The sequence below is a fragment of the Psammomys obesus genome, unplaced genomic scaffold, assembly GCF_907164565.1.
Source record: "Psammomys obesus unplaced genomic scaffold, mPsaObe1.curated_primary_1811, whole genome shotgun sequence".
In the NCBI taxonomy this organism is placed as follows: domain Eukaryota; kingdom Metazoa; phylum Chordata; class Mammalia; order Rodentia; family Muridae; genus Psammomys; species Psammomys obesus.
Genome location: NW_026596079.1, coordinates 812,744 through 833,963, shown reverse-complemented (window position 1 = coordinate 833,963; position 21,220 = coordinate 812,744). Strand labels below are relative to the sequence as shown.

The 21,220-nt window shown below is 43.0% G+C and overlaps 1 protein-coding gene across 4 annotated transcripts in view; it reads left to right on the top strand.

Annotated features, from left to right (window-relative positions):
- The first annotated feature begins 29 nt into the window (after positions 1–29).
- Positions 30–21,220, top strand: part of Hsf1 (heat shock transcription factor 1) — a 27,736-nt gene continuing 6,545 nt past the window's right edge. For all 4 annotated transcript variants that reach the window (XM_055626623.1, XM_055626622.1, XM_055626621.1 and 1 more), the window contains exon 1: positions 30–310. In XM_055626623.1, the coding sequence (XP_055482598.1) occupies positions 194–310 (117 nt within the window). In that variant the 5' untranslated portion in view covers positions 30–193. The remainder of the gene's footprint in view (positions 311–21,220) is intronic.

The window sequence follows — 21,220 nt, the reverse complement described above, 5'->3', positions numbered from 1 at the left end:
TGCGCACATGGGATACAGGCCTGGCCCTGGCCAGAGCGCGCCGGTCGCAAGATGGCTGCGGCCATGCGAGGCCTTGCTATGTGCGCGCAGCGGGCAGCGAAGCGGCCCGGACAGCAGGGTCAGAGACGACACTAGCTCAGCCTTCGGCCACTCTTCTAGAACGCCACCCCAGCCTCTGCCTGCTTCGTCCGAGATGGATCTGGCCGTGGGCCCCGGTGCAGCGGGGCCCAGCAACGTCCCGGCCTTCCTAACCAAGCTTTGGACCCTCGTGAGCGACCCGGACACCGACGCGCTCATCTGCTGGAGCCCGGTAGGAGCTGGCTTAGGCCGGAGCGGCCTTCAAGGGAGTGTCCTGTTGCGGGAGGGGACCTGATTAGAAGAAGCGGCCTGCGGGTGCCGCGACTTGCCCTCCTGGCATCCTGGAGGGAGAAGCCGCTGTCTGGGGAGGAAGTGCGCCCCGCCCCCAGAGCACCTCGAAGAGAGTAGGCCGGAACCCAGAATCCTAAATTTCACTGGGTCAGTGTGAACGGGGCTTGCAGTTCAGGGTCTTTGACTGACAGGAATAGCTTCCCAGAGTCTGTCTGCCCTTCTTTTAGGCAGCCATTCAGAATAAGTGGAGGGCCTAACGAATGCACGGAAGAAGAGGGAGAGTAGGCGGATGTGAAGCACAAGCTCATCCCTGATAGTCCTAAGACGCCAGAACAGTTTGCCGGGCCCTCGGAGGGTGGCATCGAGCCCTATTCTGTTGCCTGGCAGCGGGCTGTGTACACCGCAGATCCTGCTGGACCAGCAGCTCTGGCTTGCAGAGGTGGTTCCATGTTTGTGTCAAGTTGGAAACTGGAATCTGCTGTTCACATCTAGGCAGTGAGGGCCAGAGCGCAAAGCTAGTAAATGATGGCCTGAAGACAGGTCATCCTGATTCAGAGGGAGCCTTTGGAGGATGGAGGCTTCTAGATGCCACCTACTTGACCTTCTGCAAGCCAAATCTGGCGCATCTCAGGCTCTGCTGAGCACTCCCTCCTGCACACTAGTCTCTTATGCTGGCAAGAATGGAGAAAAGCCTGAGTGGCATGTGGAGGCCAAGGCTTCTGCCCCTCAGTTGCTTGTTTCTTTAAACTCTGCGCTGCCTGAAGAGTGCTTGGGAATAAAAAGAAGACTAGAAACCTCGGAACTTCACTTTTCACTAGACATTCTTTGTGGTCATCCCACTGACTCTCTGTGGGTCTTTCACCGTAGTCCTGGAAAGGAGCAGCATGTTTCCTTGGAGGCCATCTTCAGTTCACTACCCCTCCTAGACCTTATACTCCTGGGAAGAGAAAATGACCCTACACTTCTGTCTTTCCCCATCTTTCCACCTCTGTTTCGTCTGATTGAAAGGGAGCTTTCTTACCTAGGTCCAGTAGGAATAGCAGATATCCTCTGGAATAGTCTGAGCATAATCCTATTAGGAAGATCCATCCTGTCTAGTAATCTGCCTGCTGTTTCTGCTTATGGATTGGTGCAGATGTGGGTGAAGTGCCAGTGAACAGTCTTCTAGGACAGGATGTTGTGATGAGGGCCTCTCAGTATGAAGATGGATCTGATCTGCCCTGTGACCTCCTTCTAGCCACACAGTTGCCCATCACCTGTGAGCCTTGTTAGCATGTTGGGAGGGGTGGGCAAGTAGCCCGTACAAAGCAGCAGTGGGAATCCAGCAGGGATGAGACACAGCAATGGGAGCTGGCATGACCATAAGTACAGAAACCAAGCTCTGGCAGACAAGTGGAAGAACAACATCCTTGTTTTGCCCAGACAAGGGCAGCAGAGCTTCTTGGGTCCAGCTATCTGGCCCACAGATAGGAAATAATGCCCCTGATCCATGTCCTGTGAGGGCCTAACAGCATTCCTGCAGACACTCTGCTCAGGAGGCTTTGGGTCCACATTCTTATTCTGAGTGGCTTCCAGATAAAGATTTTCTTAACATTCTCGGAACAAGGAGGCTGAATACATGGGAAAACCCAACTAGCCCCAAAAATCCTTTGCTGAGCCTTGCTAGGTCTGGCTTCTCATTCCTACCACTTGGGGACAGAATTGGTCACTATCTCCAACTCTATGGTATTTGATTCCTCATCCCTGGCCCTCATCCAATTACAGGAGCTTCACCAGAACAAGGACCTCAAGAGATCTGGGGGTTTCCCCAGACAGATCCTGGAAGACAGCACAGCCTTAGAGAGATTTAGGATCCCAGTAAAATTCATTCCAGCATGTGAACATGGATGTGGGTGGTCCTCCTTCAGTAGGCTTCTTTTTACCTTGTACCAAAGGTGCCTCCAGATCTAGTACCAAGAGATGCAACAAGTAGGCAGAATACTTGAATAATACAGGTGCTCTGTAAATAGAGTCATCTCTCAACCCTGGCTTTTTCTCCTTTGTGCTGTGGCTCCTCTGTCCACTAAGTAAGACTAGGATGCCTCGGTGCATTTTGAAATGGGGGACCAAGCCTAAATAAAAAAAAACAAAAGTTCAGAACGTATACCTGATTTCAAGTTTGTTAGATCATTTTGTCTAGTCCTTTCTAGAAATATTAAAAAGAAACATGAGAAATCAATTTGTTTAACTCAAGAGAATACAGATGGTGGTGGGGTTTGTTTGTTCTTCTAGTTCTTAGAAGAAGATTATTTTTGTGTGCACACACACACATGTATAAAGTATACATGTGTATAAAGTCACGAGGGGGACGTCCTATGTCCTATCTCTCTCTGCCCTGTTTCCTTAAGAAAGTATCTCTCTTGAATTTGCCTTTTAGCAGCTAGGCTGGCCGGTCAGCAAACCCCAACAGTCCTTTCTACTCCACCCAGTGCTGGGCTTACAAGCGCACACAGCCACACCCAGCTTTGCATGGGTGCTAGGAAACCCAAACTCAGATTCTCATGCCTGTACAGCAAGCTGTCTTTCCTACTTAACCATCTCTTTGGTTCCTGAGTGTATTTTTTAACTGACTAAGCAGGGCAAGAGTTATTATCTTACTAAATCTAAAAAGATCTAGTCCAGGCCCCACTTGGCCTATAGGCTGACTTTGGTATGCAGCTCCAAGAGCTTCCTGAGGAGCTTGAGAATCAGGAAGAGGGCCATGATTTGTGCCAAACAAGTGCTAGGGCTGGTGGAGAATGAACCAGGCAGAAACTGAAGCCTTAGGGCCAGGACCAGACTTCGGGGACATAAAAAAGTAATGAAGTCTCTTTTTGTTTATGTTGAGGCAGGGTTTCTCTGTGTAGCCCTGGTTGTCCTGGACTCACTTTGTAGACCAGGCTGGCCTTGAACTCACAGAGATATGCCTGTCTCTGCCTCCTAGAATCCTGGGATTACAGGCATATACCACCACACCTGGCTAATGAAGTCTCATTTTTAAGACACCCCCTTCCCCTTTGATAGCCTTAACAATGAAGATTTTCTTAAATGTTGTTGCTAGGTTCCTTTCTGGTCTCACCCAATTCCAGCCTAATGATGTGGTTCTCTTCTCTTTGAGAGTAGCAGTGACTGGGTTGAGCCTCTGGGGATCCCCGGTAATGGAAGAAGCTGGAGGGTCTCCTGAATACCAGTGTGCAAATAGGCACTGTGAGGAGCTGGGTCCAGGGGTAGGCTGTTGGAGACAGAGTGCTCTTAGGTAGTAACGCAGGGGTGGGGTACCCATCCGCCTCTGTATTCTTCATGGGATCACATGAAGCATTTTAAAGCAGAGTCCTCTGCTGTGCATGGTTCATATCCAGAATTCCTAGGACAAGCAGGGCCACTCCTGCCACCCAAGCTCTGACAGGCAGGTGAGCTCATTCTCAGACAGACAGCAGGAACTAACAGGCCCAGTGGCCCCACCCTTAGAGACCTGGCAGCCAGGCTCAAAATGTCAGAGGTCATGTATACCAGAGACAAGTTTGTAGCTTTTAGTCTTTATATTTTCTTCAGCTACTTTGTGGGTTCTTCTCCTGTCTCCTAACAATGTCTTCTCTGGCTCCGCTCAGCTTCTCCTGGCTCAACCGTCACCAACTGTCTTCTCACTCTGCTGGCCCAATTCACTTTCACCCATCTCTCCTTTTCACTTTGCTCAATCTCTTCTCTTCTCTTTAGCCCTACTCTTTTCCTTCTTGAACCGTCTTCTCTGACCATACTCTTCTGTCTCCTGTACCCTACTCCTGCCTACTCCTCAGTCATACTTACCAGCTCTCAGCCTCTGTTGGCTTTTTACCCAGAAGTCCAAGAGGCAACTGACACTGAAGGGCTTAGGGTCCTTTAAAGGGCCAGGCACACAAAATAAACCATACTATATTTCCCTGTTGTTAAGAGCCAGTTCGTGGTGGAGAGAAGCCAGGAATTTGGAACAGCGCAGTAGTGTGAGGGGGGATTAATATAATAAGGAAGCATTAATTGGTGAAGATTGATATGCTAATAAACAAGAACAGGTTCAACTTGAAGTAATCGTAGAACACTATAGTTTATCAGCTTTAAGGGCATCTGAGACAAAGTTGAGGAGCCAGGAAAAAAGTCTACATCGTTTACAAAAATTATACAAGGCTCTGGAGAAGCCTTCACTGATTTTTTTTTTCAAGGATTCATTTCAGCAATAAATAAGACTATATCAGACCCTGACATAAGACCAGTGTTGACAGAAACCCTAGCATTCAAAAATGCAAATGTAGATTATAAAGAATGCCATAAGACCACTGAAGGGACAAGTAGTGCCTCGAAGAATAGATAAAGAATACAAATGATATTGGTTCTAACATATATCGTGTCAATATAATAGGTCAAACTATAGCTAGAGGTCTCTGATATTACAATGCCCGTGTTTTAATTGTGGGAAAGATGGACATTTGAAACAAAATTGTGAACAACGCATATCTAAGGGCAATGGTTTTTCTAATACATAAATCAGAAAGAAGGCCTAAATTTTCAAGGGTGTGCAGGCGATGTGGCCGGGGTTGCCACTGGACCAGTAAGTATGATATCCAAGGCAAGTTCTTGCTATCGGGAAATGAACTGAGGAGCCTATCTCAAAGCCCCACAGCAAAATTACGTGCTGTTTCCCTCTTGTTACCCAGCAAATAACAAGCAGGCAGAAAAACCTCAACTAATTATTGTAGATCTAATGTTTGTTTCTGCAGGCAGTGCTGCTCTAGAGTTGGCCATAGATAAACATTACACTATCCTCAAAAATTTGGTGTTATAAAATATCTATTGGAGTTTATGGTCATTTGCCCTCAGGGACAGTAGGAATAGTCTTAAAGGAGCAGGTTGACTTCCCAAGGACTCATTGTGCCTCCAAGAATTATAGGTAAAGATTTCAAAGGAAAAATTAAAAAATGGTTTATGTTTAAAAAAAAAAAAAAGACATTTGATTTACACAGGTAATAAGATTGCTCAGGAAAACGTATGGCAATTCCTAAAATAAGGAACAAAATGGAAGACACTTTAGGGAAAGGTATTGAAAAATATTATCCAGAACAACCAAACTCATACTTGCCCAGCTCTTGCTCACTACCTATCCTTGTTAGGTACTGTCTCTGCACATGCACAGTCTTCTCTCCAGCCCTCCAACTGGATTTCTGAGGCAGGGTTTTTTACTGGTCTAGAGCTCACTGTTTGGAATAGGCTGCCTCGGCAGGGCCTCCAGAGATCCTCCTGCCTCTTCAATGCTAGCATTATATGTGCTCACCACTATGTCGGGCATTTATGTGTATGCTAATTCTTTTTCTGATTTTTTTTTTTTTTTTTTAATTTTTAAACAGAGTTCCTCTGTATACACCTGTCCTGGAACTTATTATGTCGATCAAGCTGCCTTAAACTCAAAGAGATCCTCCTGCCTCTGCCTCTCAAGTGCTGGGATTAAAGATGTGCAGCACGCCTGGCCCTTTTTTCAAGATTTATTGTTGGGTGTGGTGGTACATGCCTTTAATCCCTGGTCTACATAATTAGTTCCAGGACAGGCAGGGCTACACAGAGAGGAACTCCTCAAAAAAGTTAGTTTTTATTTTATGTGCGTGGGTATTTTGCCAGCACTCAGTAACTCTGGAGGCCAGAGGAGGTTGTCAGGTCCTATGGAACTGGAATTACAGATTGTTAGCCACCAAATGTATCTGGGAAACTGAACTTGAGTCTTCTGCAAGAGCAACAAGTGCTCTTTACTGCTGAGCTGTCCCTCTAGCCCCTGGCTGCGAAAGTAATGAATTTAAGTCCTCATGTTTATACAACAAGCATTAACTGAGCCATCTTTCTAGCATCTATTAGTGTGTGTGTGTGTGTGTGTGTGTGTGTGTGTGTGTGTGTGTGCGCACAATGTCCAGGTGTATGTCAAATGACAACTTTAGGGAATCAGTTTTATAAAGTGAGCCTTTATAAAAGAGGTAAGAACTCCTTCGAGACAGAACTGCTGCTGAGCAGTTAGAGCTCACACAAGGCTACAGAGTAACTAAAATCTTAACCAACCAGAAAAGAGAAACCACATTGAATAAATATAAAAGGTTCTGGCAAAGTCTGAGCATGAACTAGCTAAGCCCAGAGTAAAATGTTCAAAAAACAAGCCTTAAAACGTGGGAAGAAGGCATTCACCCAGCCTAATGACCAGAAAGCAGTCCTCAGGACCTATGTGGTGAAAGGAATAAACAAACTCCTTCAGTTGTCTTCTGACTTCCAACACCAGCACTTCTAAAAGCACACATAAATAAGTGCATTTTGTGTGTAAGTGGAGAGGAGAAGCTGGAGAAATGGCTTAACAAGTGAGAACAGTATACAGCTCTTACAGAGTACCAGGTTCCAGTCCCAGCACCCACATGGTGTCTGACAACTCTTTGTTGTAACTCTAGTTCCAGAGAACCTGATGACCTCTTCTAGTCTCTGTAGGAACTGCATCCAGCCAAAACACCATATACATAAAATAAAAATAAATACATTTGGCTATGAGTCTCAGCAGCTGCTTTGATACCTGCTGGGTAGAGTCTTTCAGAGGCCCTCTCTGGTAGGCTCCTGTCCTGTTCCCTGTTTTCTCCCTCTTCTGATATCTATCCTGTTTGCCTTTCTGAATGAAGATGGAGCATCTTACCCAGGATCCTCCATCTTGATTAGCTTCTTTAGGTGTGCAGATTTTAGTATGATTATCCTATATTATATGTCTAATATCCACTTATAAATTAGTATATAACGTGTGTCTTTTTGCTTCTGGGATACCTCACTCAGGATGATCTTCTCTAGTTACCACCATTTGCCTGCAAATTTTATGATTTCCTTATTAATTGCTGAGTAATATTCCATTGTGTAAATGTACCACAATTCCTGTATCCATTCCTCAACTGAAGGACATCTGGGTTATTTCCAGCTTTTAGCTATTACAAATAAAGCTGCTACAAACATGGTTGAGCAAATGTCCTTGTTATATACCTGATCATCTTTTGGATATATGCCCAAAAGTGGTATAGCTGGATCTTGAAGTAGCGCTATTCCTATTTGTCTGAGAAAGTGCCAGATTGATTTCCAAAGTGATTGTACAAGTTTACATTCCCACCAGCAATGGAGAAGGGTTCCCCTTTCTCCACATCCTCTCCAGCATGTGTTCTCACTTGAGTTTTTGATCTTAGCCATTCTGATGGGTGTAAGGTGAAATCTCAGGCAGAGTACGGGGAATCTTATGAAAGAAGGGAGAGATAGAAAGACCTGAAAGGGATAGGAGTCCACAAGGAGAGCAACAAAACCAAAAAATCTGAGCACAAGACCCTGGGTAAGATGCTCAATCTTCATTCAGAAAGGCAAACAGGATGGATATCGGAAGAGGGGAAAAAAAAGAAAAAACAGGGAACAGTCTTTTCTGAGACTGATACTCCAAACAAGGACCATGCATGGAGATAACCTAGAACCCCTGCACAGATGTAGCCCATGGCAGCTCAGTGTCCAAGAGGGTTCCCTACTACTGGGAACAGGAACTATCTCTGGCATGAACTGATTGGCCAGCTCTTTGATCACCTCCCCTGACAGGGGAGTAGCCTTACCAGGCCACAGAAGAAGACAGTGAAGCCAGTCCTGATGAGAACTGATAGGCTAGGGTCAGATGGAAGGGGAGGAGGTCCTCCCCTATCAGTGGACTGGGAATGGGGCATAAAAGGAGAGAGAGTGGGATTGTGAGGGGAGGAGGGAAGGGGCTACAGCTGGGATACAAAGTGAATAAATTGTAATTAAAAAATAAATTTACAAAAAGAATGACCAATGCAATAAAATAATGTAATATACTATGCATAAAATAAAGAAATGGAATAATGTAAAAATAAAGAAATAAATATATATATTTAAAAAGAAAGAAAATAACTCTAGCACCCAAATAAACTATGGTGGGCCTAGCAGATAGCATATGTAGTCCCAGCACTGAAACAGCTGAGATAGAAGGATCTCTGGAGCATATTGGCCAGCCTATCCAAATCAGTGATCTCTAGGCTAGTGAAAGACCTTGTCCCAAAACATGAGATGGAAGGGCTAGAAAGATGGTTCAGTGATTAAGACACTGGCTGCTCTTCCAAAGGACCTGGGTTTAACTCCCAGCACCCATGATATGGCTCACAACTATCTGTACCTCCAGTTCCTGGGGATCTAGCACCTTCTGGTCACCACAGGCACCAGGCAGGCTCATGATGTGCAGAAATACATTCTAGCAAAATACTCATACACATAAGGTACATCTTTAAAAGATAAAGGCATTGCAAAGATGGCTGAGTGGTTAAGAACACTTGTTGCTTTTGCTGAGGACTTGAGTTCAGTGCCTAGCACACACTTAGTAGTTCACAGCCATCTGTATGTAACTCCAGCTCCAGAGGATCCAATGCCTTCTGACCTCTGTAGGCACCCAAGAATTCATGTGGTGCACATATATACACTCAACACTAAACCCTCCTATACATAAAAATATTTTTAATCTTTAAAATTTAAGTGTGGGGAAAGAGGCAATCTATCCTACTGGAAATTATCTGTAGAACAGAAAACAGCTGCACAAGAGGTGGAGGCAGGAAGATGAAATGTTCAAGGTTATCGAGGCTATATAGCATGTTCAAAGCCAGCCTGGAATACATGAATCTCTGTCTTACCCCTCCCCTCCAAAAATGGAAAGAAAGGAAAATTGCATAAAAACCAAGGGGTTAAAATGACTGATAATTTAACAGAAACTGAGACACAAAGTAGAATAACTCCTAAAATGCAAGTATGCCCATATTCTAAACTCAGTTCACATCACATCAGCAGGAAAAATAAGGAAAACTTAAGTGTCTTAAGCAAAAAGCCTGTTACAAAATTTAACACCCACTTCTTGATGAAAACCAGCAAACAGAGTAGCAATGGAGAAAAGAGTGTCTATAAATACTGTGGCTGATTGTGAGGACTAGATGCTTCCTGAGATTGGAAGAGAAGATAAGTTGCCTGCTTTGTCTTTTCTGCCTAACGGTGTAGTAGATCGTCCAGTCAGTGTGGTGTAGCAAATGAATGTAAGCCATAATAAAACACAACTTGGAAAGGAAGAAGTAAGTCTGTTAAAAAAATAGCGGGATAACTTAGAAAATCCTTAAGCACCTACAGAACAATTTGTAAGATCACAAGATCCAGGGTCAATACACACAATGAATTATTATTGAACTATGATAGGGCTGAAGAGATGGCTCAGCAGTTAAGTGCTTCCTGATCTTGCAGAAGACCCAAATTCAATTCCCAGTACCCATGTCAGGGCCCCTGACAGCCATCCGTAGCTCCCACTCCAGAGGCTCTGACGCCCTCTTCTGGCCTCTGCAGGCATGCACACACACATGATCTTTTTTTCCTTTTAGTTGAAATATTTATAATAGTATCAGAAAACACAAGCAAGTCCTTGACAGCCACTGTGATCAGGTAAGAACTCTGTCCTAAAGTGGAAATAGGATGTGTTCTGAATCTTGAGAAAGCACTTCCATTCAAGTCCAAAGAAGTTGACAAGGCTCTGCTTTGTCTACAGCCTACAGGAAGGTGCCCTTCCTTGCTTTTCTACTTATGGTTGTTGCTGTTTTTCTGGGGCTATTCCTTGGTTTATAGCTGCATGACTCTAGTCTGTATTTGTCATTACTTGGCATTCTCCCTGAGTGACCAACTTTATTTGGCTGTCTTATTGTAAGAACATTAATCCACTCAAATAAGGGTCCACTGTGCTCCGATATGACCTCACATTGTCTAATTGCATGCGCAGCAACCCTGTTTACAAACAGTTACATTCTGAGGTATGGAGTTTGGGGCTTGAATGTATCTCTCTCCCTTTTTTTTTTTTTTAAACCTCTTATTCTTTTCTTATCCCACTCCTACTTCCTCTGGAACCCTTCTTCCCAGCATGTTCCTTTCCTTCTTTCATTTATTTTTCCCATTATAACCCACCTAGTTCATTAGTATTGCTTGCACATGCATGGGCATGAAGTTACTGAGTTACGGATAACTTACACCATTGGCAAAACCCCTGAAGAAAAATGACTCCATCCTTCCCCCCCAGCAGCCTTTACCCACCAATAGCTGCTTAGCTTTAGCGGGGCTTCCTGTGACCCTTCTGCATCGTGCTGGAATATTAGCAGTCTCTGCTAGTCGCAGGTCAGTGACAGCTACCATGAGTTCATGAGTGCCATGGCCAACTCATGTCCAGAAGGCAGAGTTTTACAGTACTTCTCCCCATCCTCCTGCTCCCACATTCTCTCAGCCATTTCTTCTGTGATGCTCCCTGTGCCTTAGGGTAGAGTAGTTTGGTTTAGATGTCCCCTTTAGGGCTGAGCACCGAACAGTCATTTATTCTTGGCAGTTTGACTGGTTATGAGTTTACCTTAACTACTGCCCACTGCAAAAAGAAGGTTTGTTTTGTTTTGTTTTGTTTTTTAGTAAAGGTTGGGAACAGCACTAATCCAGAAGGCAGTTTGATAACGTGCAATTTGCAAACATGAGTTGCAAATTGAGATATCTGAGATATCCCCCAGAGTCTCTAAAAAGTCCCGGGGTTTTAACCAGATTACAGATCAGGCATAAACTCCACTCCCCACCAAGGAGTGGGCCTTTCTGTTCGTGTCACCACTGTGCCACTGAACAAATCTTGCTTAGCAAGTCAGTATTGTAGCATGTAGGGTCAACCACTGATGACTTTCCTCCCCAAGCAGCCTTCATAGCCCTCTGAGGCATGAAGGCTGGCCAGCAGGAAGAAATTTCTAGATGATTTCCAGCTTGAGTTCTCTGTCTTGTAACCAAAGTATGAGGTCAGCCGTAAAGTTGTTTTGGGTTTTCTGTTGTTGTTGTTGTGTTACGGTTTTGGGGTTTTTCAACACAGGGTTTCTCTGTAGCCCTGGCTGTCCTGGAACTTGCTTTGTAGGCCAGGCTGGCCTTAAACTCACAGAACTCTGCCTGCCTCTGCCCTCAAGTGCTGGAATTAAAGGTGTGCACCGCCACCACTAGGCTGGGAAGACATCCGTCTTCCTGGACTGTTTAATGAAAACATTGTCACAGTAGTGTATTACCTGCATTGTCTCCAGGGCCCTCGTTCTTGTTCCCTATTTTTTTTTTCCTCTTTACTTTTTATTATGTGTGTGTGTGTGTACATGCATGAGTTTGTGTGCAGGTGTCCATGGAGGTCGGAAGGCATTTGATGCTCTACTGGAGAGACACGTGATTGTGTGCTGCCTCCGGCTCGCAGAGATGTGCCTGCGTCTTGTCTGCTGAGTGCTTGAGATAGGGATTCACTGTGTAGTTTCACAGACTCACTTGTCATTTGTCAAGCAAAGATTTTTCTAATTCTGTAGACTGCTTCTTTACTCATTTAACAGCTTCCGGTTCCCAGTCATCCAGGCAGAGTCTCCCTTTCATGGGATCACATCATGGCTTGGACCTCAGGTTAGACTAGTCATTGGTTGACTGCTCCCATATGCTCTGAGCCTCAGCACATCTTGCAGGCAGGACTGGTGTCACTGGGAGCCATGCCTGATTACAGGAGATGGCCAGGGCAGTCTCCATATCCTCCATTACTAGGGGTCCTTGTTAGGGTCTCCCTCATAGGTTCCAGAAAGTTTTCACTGCTCTGGATTTCCACAATGCCCCCTTAAATGTCCCTTATTTTAGTCATCTCTTCGGAACTCTGTTCCTCCATCCTTCTCTTCCTGACCTGACCCCTCCTGTTTTCATGCCTACACTCACAAAGTCTACCCACAAAGTCTTTTCTGTTTCCCCTTCCCAGGGAAACTCGTGTGCCCTTGATCCCTCCTTGTTACTTAGCCTCTCTGAGTCTGTTGGTTGCAGTGTGGTCATCTTTTACTTAGTAGGTAATGTCCACTGATAAGTGAGTACACTCATGTTTGTCCTTTGGGTCTGGATTGCCTTGCTTGGGATAATTTTTTTCTAGTTCCATCCATTTGCCTGAAAATTTCATGATTTTATTTTATTGTTCTAACAGCTAAGTACTACTCCGTAGTGTAAATGTACCACATTTTCTTCATCCATTCTTCAGTTTTCAGACATCTTGATTTTTTCTATTATGAATAAAGCTGCTGTGAACATAAATGAGCAAGTGTCCTTGTGTTAGGATGGAACATCCTTTGAATATGTATATATGCCCAAGAATGGTATAGCTGGGCCTTGAGGTAGTTTGTGTCTGTGGAACCACCATATTGATTTCCATAGTGACTGTACAAGTTTGCACTCCACCAGAGATAGAGGAGTGTTCCTCTTGTGCCATATTCTCACCAGCATGAGCTGTCACTTGTTTTAAAAAAATAAAAATCCCAACTGTTCTATTTTTTTCAGTAAAGACTTAGGAGCCAGATGCCACAGTGAAAACCCACTAGCTCAGAGAGGCAGAGAAGGCACCCAGCTGACCATCCTCAGCTAAGGTCCAGATGGAAAACCCCAAAAGGCCCAGTAGCTCAGCTGACAGCTCAGGAGGAAAAGGCCAAAAAAACCCAAGGCCTAAGCTAAAGCCGAAGAGCTAAAGCCAAAAAGTCCTTTCTTCTCCAGGCTGCCTTAAATACCCCTCAACTCAAAGTCCCTTCTACTCTTTAATCCCTGTCAGCTGGTTTCTTTCTCTGCCTCTTGACCTAGGGTTAACTTTATTAAATCCTATGTATTTAATGCTTTTGGATTAAAGGTGTGTGCTAGGGCTGAGCCACACAATAATAACTTGTTTACAATGAATTAAAAGTCTGTGATAGGACTTAATCATACCAAACAAGAAACAGGGTTTTACAGTTCAAAATTTTGAGGTTCACAATGGGATCAAATATCCTGCAACAACTTGTATGTTTTATCTTAGCCATTCTGACATGTGTAAGATGGAATCTGAGAGTCATTTTGATTTGCATTTACACATGGTTGAGGATGTTAAACATTTCTTCAAGTGCTTTTTGGCCATTAGGGATTCCTCTGTTAAGAATTCTATGTTTAGGGCTGGAGAGATGGCTCAGAGGTTAAAAACACTGACTGTTCTTCTGTTCTTCCAAAGGTCCTGAGTTCATTTCAGAGCAACCGCATGGTGGCTCATAACCATCTGTAATGAGATCTGGTGCCCTCTTATGGTGTACAGGCAGAATGCTGTATAAATAATAAATAAATCTTTAAAAAAAAAAAAAGAATTCTATGTTTAGATCTATATCCCATTTTTGAATTGGATTATTTGGTTTGTTGATGTCTGGATTCTTGAGTTCTTTATATATTTTGCGTATTAGTCCTCTGTCAGATGTGGAGTTAGTGAAAGTCTTTTCCCATTCTGTAGGCTACCATTTTGTCCTATTGACAGTGTCTTTTTCCTTTATAGAAGCTTTTCAGTTTGATGAGTTCTGTTTATTAATTGTTAATATTAGTGTCTGTGCTATAGGTGTTCTGTTCAGAAAGCTGTCTCCTGTTCCCTACTTTCTCTTCTGTCAAGTTCAGTGTGTCTGGTATAATGTTAAGGTCTTTGATCCACTTGGACTTGAGTTTTGTGCAGAGTGATAAATATAGATCTATTTGCATCCTTATACATACAAACATCCAGTTAGACCAGCACCATTTGTTGATGATGCTGTCTTTTTTCTATTGTATATTTCTGGCTTCTTTATCAAAAATTAGATATCCATAGGTGTGTGGATTTATGTCTTACGTCTTTGATTCAATTCCTTTGATCAACATGATCAACATTTATACTGTATACTCTGTAGTTGGGTTTTTTTTTTTATTAATTACAGTTTATTCACTTTGTGGCAGCTATAGCCCCCACCCTACTGTGTAGTTTTCTTATAGCTCTGTAGCACAGCTTAAAACAGGGGTGATCATGCCTCTGGGAGTTCTTTTCTTGAACAGCATTGTTTTAGCTGTCCTGGGTTTTTCCATATGAAATCGAGTATTGTCCTTTCAAGGTCTGTAATTGTGCTGGAAATTTGGTGGTGATTGCATTGAATTTGTGGATAGCTTTTAATAAGATGGCCATTTTTACTATGTTAGGTCTACCCATCCATGAACACCAAAGATCTTTCCATGATATCTCCTTCAATTTGTTCCTTCAAAGACTTGAAGGTTTTGTTATGTAAGTCTTTCACTTGATTGGTTAGGGCTACCCCAAGATATTTTATGGGGTTTTGTTGTTGTTGTTGTTTGTGGCTATTGGGAAGGGTGTTGTTTTTCTGATTTCTTTCTCAACCTGTTTGTCATTTGTATTTAAGGAAGGTTATTCATTTTTTTTAAATTAATATTATATCCAGCCACATTGCTGAAGGTGGGGATTGTTTGTATTTGTTCAAGAAAAGGTTTATTTGTGGAACTCTGTAGACCAGGCTGGCCTTGAACTTACAGAGATCTGCCTGCCTCAACCTCCCAGGTGTTGGGATTAAAGACTCCTGGTTTTATCTGTACTTTTATCTGCTTTGGATATCATAAAACATTGTCATAAAAAAACTCCTTCATAACAGCTGGGCGTGGTGGTGCACCCCTTTAATCCCAATGCCCAGCAGATCTCCATGAGTTCAGGGACAGCCAAGGATACACAGAGAAACCCTGCACCCCCAAAACAAAACAAAACAAACTCCTTCAAAAAAAAAAAAAAGTTTAGTAAGGGCAGGAGAAATGGCTCAGTGGCTAGAGAGTATCTTACAGAGGATCCAAGCTCCGTTACCAGTGCCCATGTTAGACAACTCATAACCACCTGTAACTCCAGCTGCAGGGGAGCCAGTATCTCACCACAATGAATACCTGCACTCATGTTCATATACTCACACAGAGAACACACAATTAAAAGTAAAATATAGTTTGATGCTCCTTCCTTTCATGCTTTCTAGAATAGTTTGAGACGCTTTGGTGTTAGTTCTTTTTAGACCTGGTAAAAATGTACCAGTAAATCAATCAGGGCCTGGAAATTTTGTGGCTTTTGGGAATTTTTGCTTTGTTGCTTGAATTTTACTTCTTGTTATAGATCTAATTACTTATGTCATCTTGATTTAATTCAGGTGGGTGGTAGGTGTCTCAAAATGATGGTCCATCTTTTTTTTTTTTTTTTTTTTTTCCTTTTAGCTAATTTTAGTCAGGGGTTTGTCAGCCTTTTTGTTTGCCTTGTTTTATTTTGCCCAAGATGGGATTTCTCTACATAATCCTGACTTCCATGGAATTGACTGTATAGACTAGGCTGGCCTTGAACTACAGACTTCTGCCTGCCTCTGCCTCCCACTCATATTCAGAGATTAAGTGTGTGCCACCATGCCTAGTAATGGGTTCATCATTCTTATCCTTTCAAAGAATCAACTTGTTTTCTTTCTTTGTTTCTTTCTTTCCTTCTGTCTGTCTTTCTTTCTTTGGGTTTTGGTGTCTTGTTTTGTTTGGGGTTTTCTTGTTTGTCTGTCTGTTTTCTCCATTCATTAATATCTGCTCTGAGACTAAAGATTTGGCATTTGGTCTGCTCTTCTTCTGGCCCAGTGCTGCTGCCTGTCTCTGTTGACTTTTGTGGTATTGCTTAACTGTGATTCTACTCTATCTACAGTGATTTATTCTTTCCTTTGGCTTCATGGATGGATTTCTTTCTTTCAGTCTGAAGGATTGCTTTAAGTATGTTGTGTAGATCTTAATGATTATGAACTCCCTGTTTAGACTTTTTGTCATGATAAGTTTTTGTCTCTCCTTCCATTATGCCAATAACTTTGCTGGACAGAGCAGTCTGGACTGACTGGAAACTTCAAAGCTTGAAATACATCCTTCTAGCAGAGTGGTTGCACTCTCTGTGATCTCTGTGAGGTCAAGGCCAGCCTGATCTACAGAGTGAGTTCCAGGATAGTTAGGACTGTTACAAAGAGAAACCCTGTCTTGAATACCCTCCCCCCAAAAAAGAAGGAACAACAACAGACATAGCTTCTTTTACAGCTGCTCAAGGGAATTAGTTTTTGTTTTTTGTTTTTTTTTGGGGGGGGAATTAGTTTTTGTTGTTGTTTTTGGTTTGTTTTTTAAGATTTATTTTCTGAGTGCTCTATCCGCATATACACCTGCACGCCAGAAGAGGGCACCAGATCCCAATATAGATGGTTGTGAGCCACCATGTGGGTGCTGGGTGTTGAACTTAGGACCTCTGGAAGAGCAAACAGGGCTCTTAACCGCTGAGCCATCTCTTCAGCCAGGGAATTAAATATTAAATACAGTCCTTCATTGGTATCCTGGAGTAATATTTTCATATAACCTGCACACATTCTTCCATGTAGTTTAAATTATTCCCAGATGATTTATAATAACTATTATAATATAAATGCTATTAGATACTTTATGCTGATTTGCTTAGTTAATAATGGCAAAACAAAGTCTGCACATATAAAGTGCTTTTGTGGTTTCTTTAGTACCATAAGTTGGCTGTTGACAGAAACCATAGGTGATTTACTTTTTCAGAAGTAATTTTCAGTCCCGTCATTATCTCCTGTCTCCCTATTTTCTAAACTGATTTTTCCCTTGCACTCAAATCTGTTGTGCTCAGTTTTTCATGGTGGATTTGAAGCAGAATCTCCCTTAGAACATTTACCATTAGCAATGCTCTGTTTAGTAGTCCTTCCTTTGCTTCTTCAAACATTTCCTTATTCTCTGAGCATGTTTATTATTTTATGTGTATGAGTGTTTTACCTGCATATATGAAAGTACACTGCCTGGGGCCCATGGAGGCCAGAAGAGAGTGCCCCGTCCCCTGGAACTGGAGATCCCAGACTTGTAAGCTGCTCTGTAGGTGTGAGGACCCAAATAGCCTCTCCTGCAAGAACAGTAACCACTCTTAACTGCTGAGCCATCTCCTTTCCCCCCAGTGTGTTTACAGCAACATTATATCGTTTGTTAAATTTATTGTCCTTCTCGGGCAGTTTCTGTTGTTTTTCCTTGTCCACCAGGTATGAGTCACACTTCTCAGCTTCTGTTGGTCTCACATTTTTTGTCAGTTGTATATTGTGGGACTCAATGGTGGCTGCATCATCTTGCTTGCTTGTGACTGGGCTAAGCTGCTTCAGAAAGACTGCTTCTGCCTTGATGACATTTTTTGCCTCACAGTTGTCACATCCAGCATTGACGCACCAGCAGTTACTGCCTGATTTTGCTACTGTTTTCTGTAATGCCCTGGGACACCAGTTGTTGGGCAGTCAGATCAACTTAAATTTGCGAGCAGTAGTGAGGTTGTAAGGCTGCATTGGGGGGATATTTTACTAGGTTCATGGAGCAAAAGCGGATTTGAGTTAGTCTTACATTTGTTCTAATCCCAAAGGCTCTTCGCAGCTTTCTTCTCTCATCTAGGCAGGCTGCCTGGAGCCCCGCTCACTTACTGTTGGCACACCAGGGGATTGAGCTTCCCAGTGCTGTTTGACTTCAAGTAAGCCAGAGCGCCTTCCTTATGGATTGTATCTCCTCGGGCAAATCTTCTGGACATGTGGCTGGGCAGTAACCACTGTACTTTTCCGCTGAACATGCTCACCATGCATAGTCTGCTCTTTCTGCCGCCTGAGGTGAGGGTGGATAGACGTGGTCTTCTCTGCCCCTAGGATGAGGGTAGGTCTGTCTGGGAGCACTAAGAGGTGGGAGATATGTCCAAACAGGAATGTGATCTCATCAACCTATGGATGGAGAAGACACATCCTTCCAGTAGTACCCTCAAACCTTAACAAGCTGAGAAGAGGGCCCCACAACTTAACCACACCTTCCAGGGTGCAGTGTCTGATATGGGGGCTCAGGGACAGGGGCAGTAGACTATAGTTTGTGAAAGTTACTCATAGGCCCAATGAGTTTTAGTGGTTTCATTGGTCATTCTTATTTGATGCCTGTGGAACAATTTCAGAGACATTAATTTGTTGTTGTAAATAAAATGATGGTGAACTAAATAATTTTACTGTTTGCCTTAAAATATCATGGGGGGTATTATTTAACCCGCTCTCACAAACAATAAAACATAGACACCTGTTAGATTTTGTAATTGCCTTATTTACCTTGGTCTGGGCAGATATTTCACTTATGCTATCTCAGTAACCTCACCATCCACCTCCCAGCCCCTATCCAATGCCATCTGCCTTAACCATGCCTAACTGTACTACCTTCCAACCATAATCTCTTTTTTTTTTTTTTATGTATATGAGTGTTCATTCTGCATGTACATCTGCACTCCAGAAGAGGGCACCAGATCACATTATAGATGGTTGTGAGCCACCATGTAGTTGCTGGGAATTGAACTCATGACCTCTGGAAGAGCAGACAGTGCTCTTAACCACTGAGCCATCTCTTCAACCCCCAACCATAATCTTATAAATACTTGCTTATATTTTTCATCTTGGTGTTTTCTTCATCTATACCATCCTCAGCATCCTGCCTGGCCCACTTCTGGTTACTTCTTCGTGCTAACCCATCATGGCACCCACCTTCATCTCTTCCTGTCTCTCTCTCTCTGCTTTCTGTTATTCCCTGTCCTCAAAAGCCCAGAAACCTCAGCCACACTTTCTGCCCTGCCCAGGTACAGACCTTTTTTATTAACTAGTCAGGAATAATGTCTTAGGCAAGTTTGCACAACAAGGATAGGTGTATATAGGCAGGGACAGTAATTAGTATCAAAATAGAGGCATCAGACCAACTCCCAACATTAAAGGATCTAAACAAGCTTTGTGTGTGTCACTGGAGAGGAAGCACTGTTCCAGAACTCCATATTCTCAGCCCAGAAGTGAGGCTTTCCCTTTCCTTTTCAAAGACAGGAATTTCTGATTAACTGTTTTCATCCTGCAGCTGATCAGTGTGTCATCCGCCATCACTGCTGATATGGCTGTGACTTGGCTGCTTTCAGGGCCCTTCTCTGAGCTTAAGTTTGGCAGTTGGATTATGAAGTGACTGTTTATGAATCCCTTTACTTTATTCCTGTTTGAAGTTCATTTCTTGGATGTTTTTCATCAAATTTGGTATGTTCTTGATCAGTTTTCCTATAGTCATTTGTCCATTCTCATCTCCTGAACCCACCCATCAAGCAGTGAACATCTAATAATGCCTCACAGGTCTCTGAAGCTCTGTACACTTTATTCACTCTATCTTAGTCATTGTTCTATTGCTGTGAGGAGACACCATGACCACAGCAACTCTTACAAGAGAAAACATCTCATTGGGGATTTGCTTACAGTTTTAGAGACTTAGTCCATTATCATCAAGGCAGGGAGCATGGTAGCACAAATGGTGCTAGAGCAGTTGAAAGCTACATTGTGATCCTCAGACAGAGAGACAAACAGACACTGGGCCTGGCATGGGCTTTTGAAACCTCAAAGCCCACTCCAACAAAGTGGAGAAAGCACACTTTCTCCAACAAAGCCATACCTCCTATTCCTTCTATTCCTCTTAAATAGCACCACTCCCTAGTGACTAAGCATTCAAATAAGTGAGCCTATGGGGATTATTCTTATTCAAACCACCATTTTTTTCTGTCTTCAAACTATAACCTCAGTTGGCCTATTTTTGTGCTTACTGACTGCTTACTGTTCTCATCTTCTTGAGTCCCTAAGTGAATTTTTAACCTGAGTTGTGCTTTCTAATTCCAGAATTTTGACTTGGTGCTTATTTTTCATTTTTATTGCTTTACTGAGAGTCTCCATTGAGTAGGACATCATCCTTATACCTAGGCCTTCATGTCTGGTTCTCCAGGTCTTTGGCCATGCTATTTTAAGTAAAGTAGCTACATTAGAGTCTATCCTTATGAGTCCAACATGTGGAGGATATTGGTTGCTTTTTTTTTTCCTATTTATTATAAGCTGTAGCTTTTCTTTATAATTACATTTATCTAAAAAAATAAAAACTGAAAAACTTAGCTAAAAGGGATTCATAATGTCACTTCTTAATCCAGTGGTAAACTCAAGACCAGGGAAGGGCCTTGCAAGCAACAAAGTCATATCCACATCTGTTTTGAGTGTATGTGTACATGTGTGCCGAAGTCAGAGGACAACTTATCAAGTCAGTTCTTGCCTTCTATTAAGTGGGGACCAGGAATTGAACTCAGGCTGTGGCTTGGCAGTGGTTGCCTTTACCTGCTGGGCCATCTCACCAGTCCTGGCCATAGCTTTGTGTTGAAATGCCTCATGGCTTTTGACTTTCCATTAGTATTTGATGGCCACTGTGAAAGTGCAATGTCCCCTGCATCTGTTACCTTTGTCATTGTGCCATTGTTAGTTCTGGTGACTTCCTTGGACTAATTATGTTGTGTTTGTATTCTTGGTGGCCATTATACTTTGGCTAGCTGATTTAATTGGGTTAATGGAGCTGAAATTTCCTTAAAAAACAAAACAAAACAAAAACTGCACCAGTGAGGCTCCAGTCTTCCCGGGGCCTCTGTATGTGTTGATTCCCGTCTTTAACACATAGCCTGGGAGTTGACAACACAACTTTATATCCTACTTCCCATTCATGCCAGAGGGAGAGCTTATGGCCCTCACAGGTCTTCCCTGAGCATATACACAGCTTTAATGTGTGCATAGTCTTTGGATTCTCAGGAATGTTTCAGAGTCCCTAATGATCCCTCATTAACCACTTTTTAAGGTTTCTGGCTAGCCTGTATTGTACATTTTCTCAGCAGCCATTTAAAATCTTCCTCTAAGCTGTGGCAAATGCCTTTAATCCCAGCAGAGGCAGGCAGATCTCAGAGTTCCTCAAAGAAAGCCAGGACTACACAGAGAAATCCTGTCTCGAGAAACCACTGAATGAATGAATGAATGAATGAATGAATGAATGAATGAATGAATGA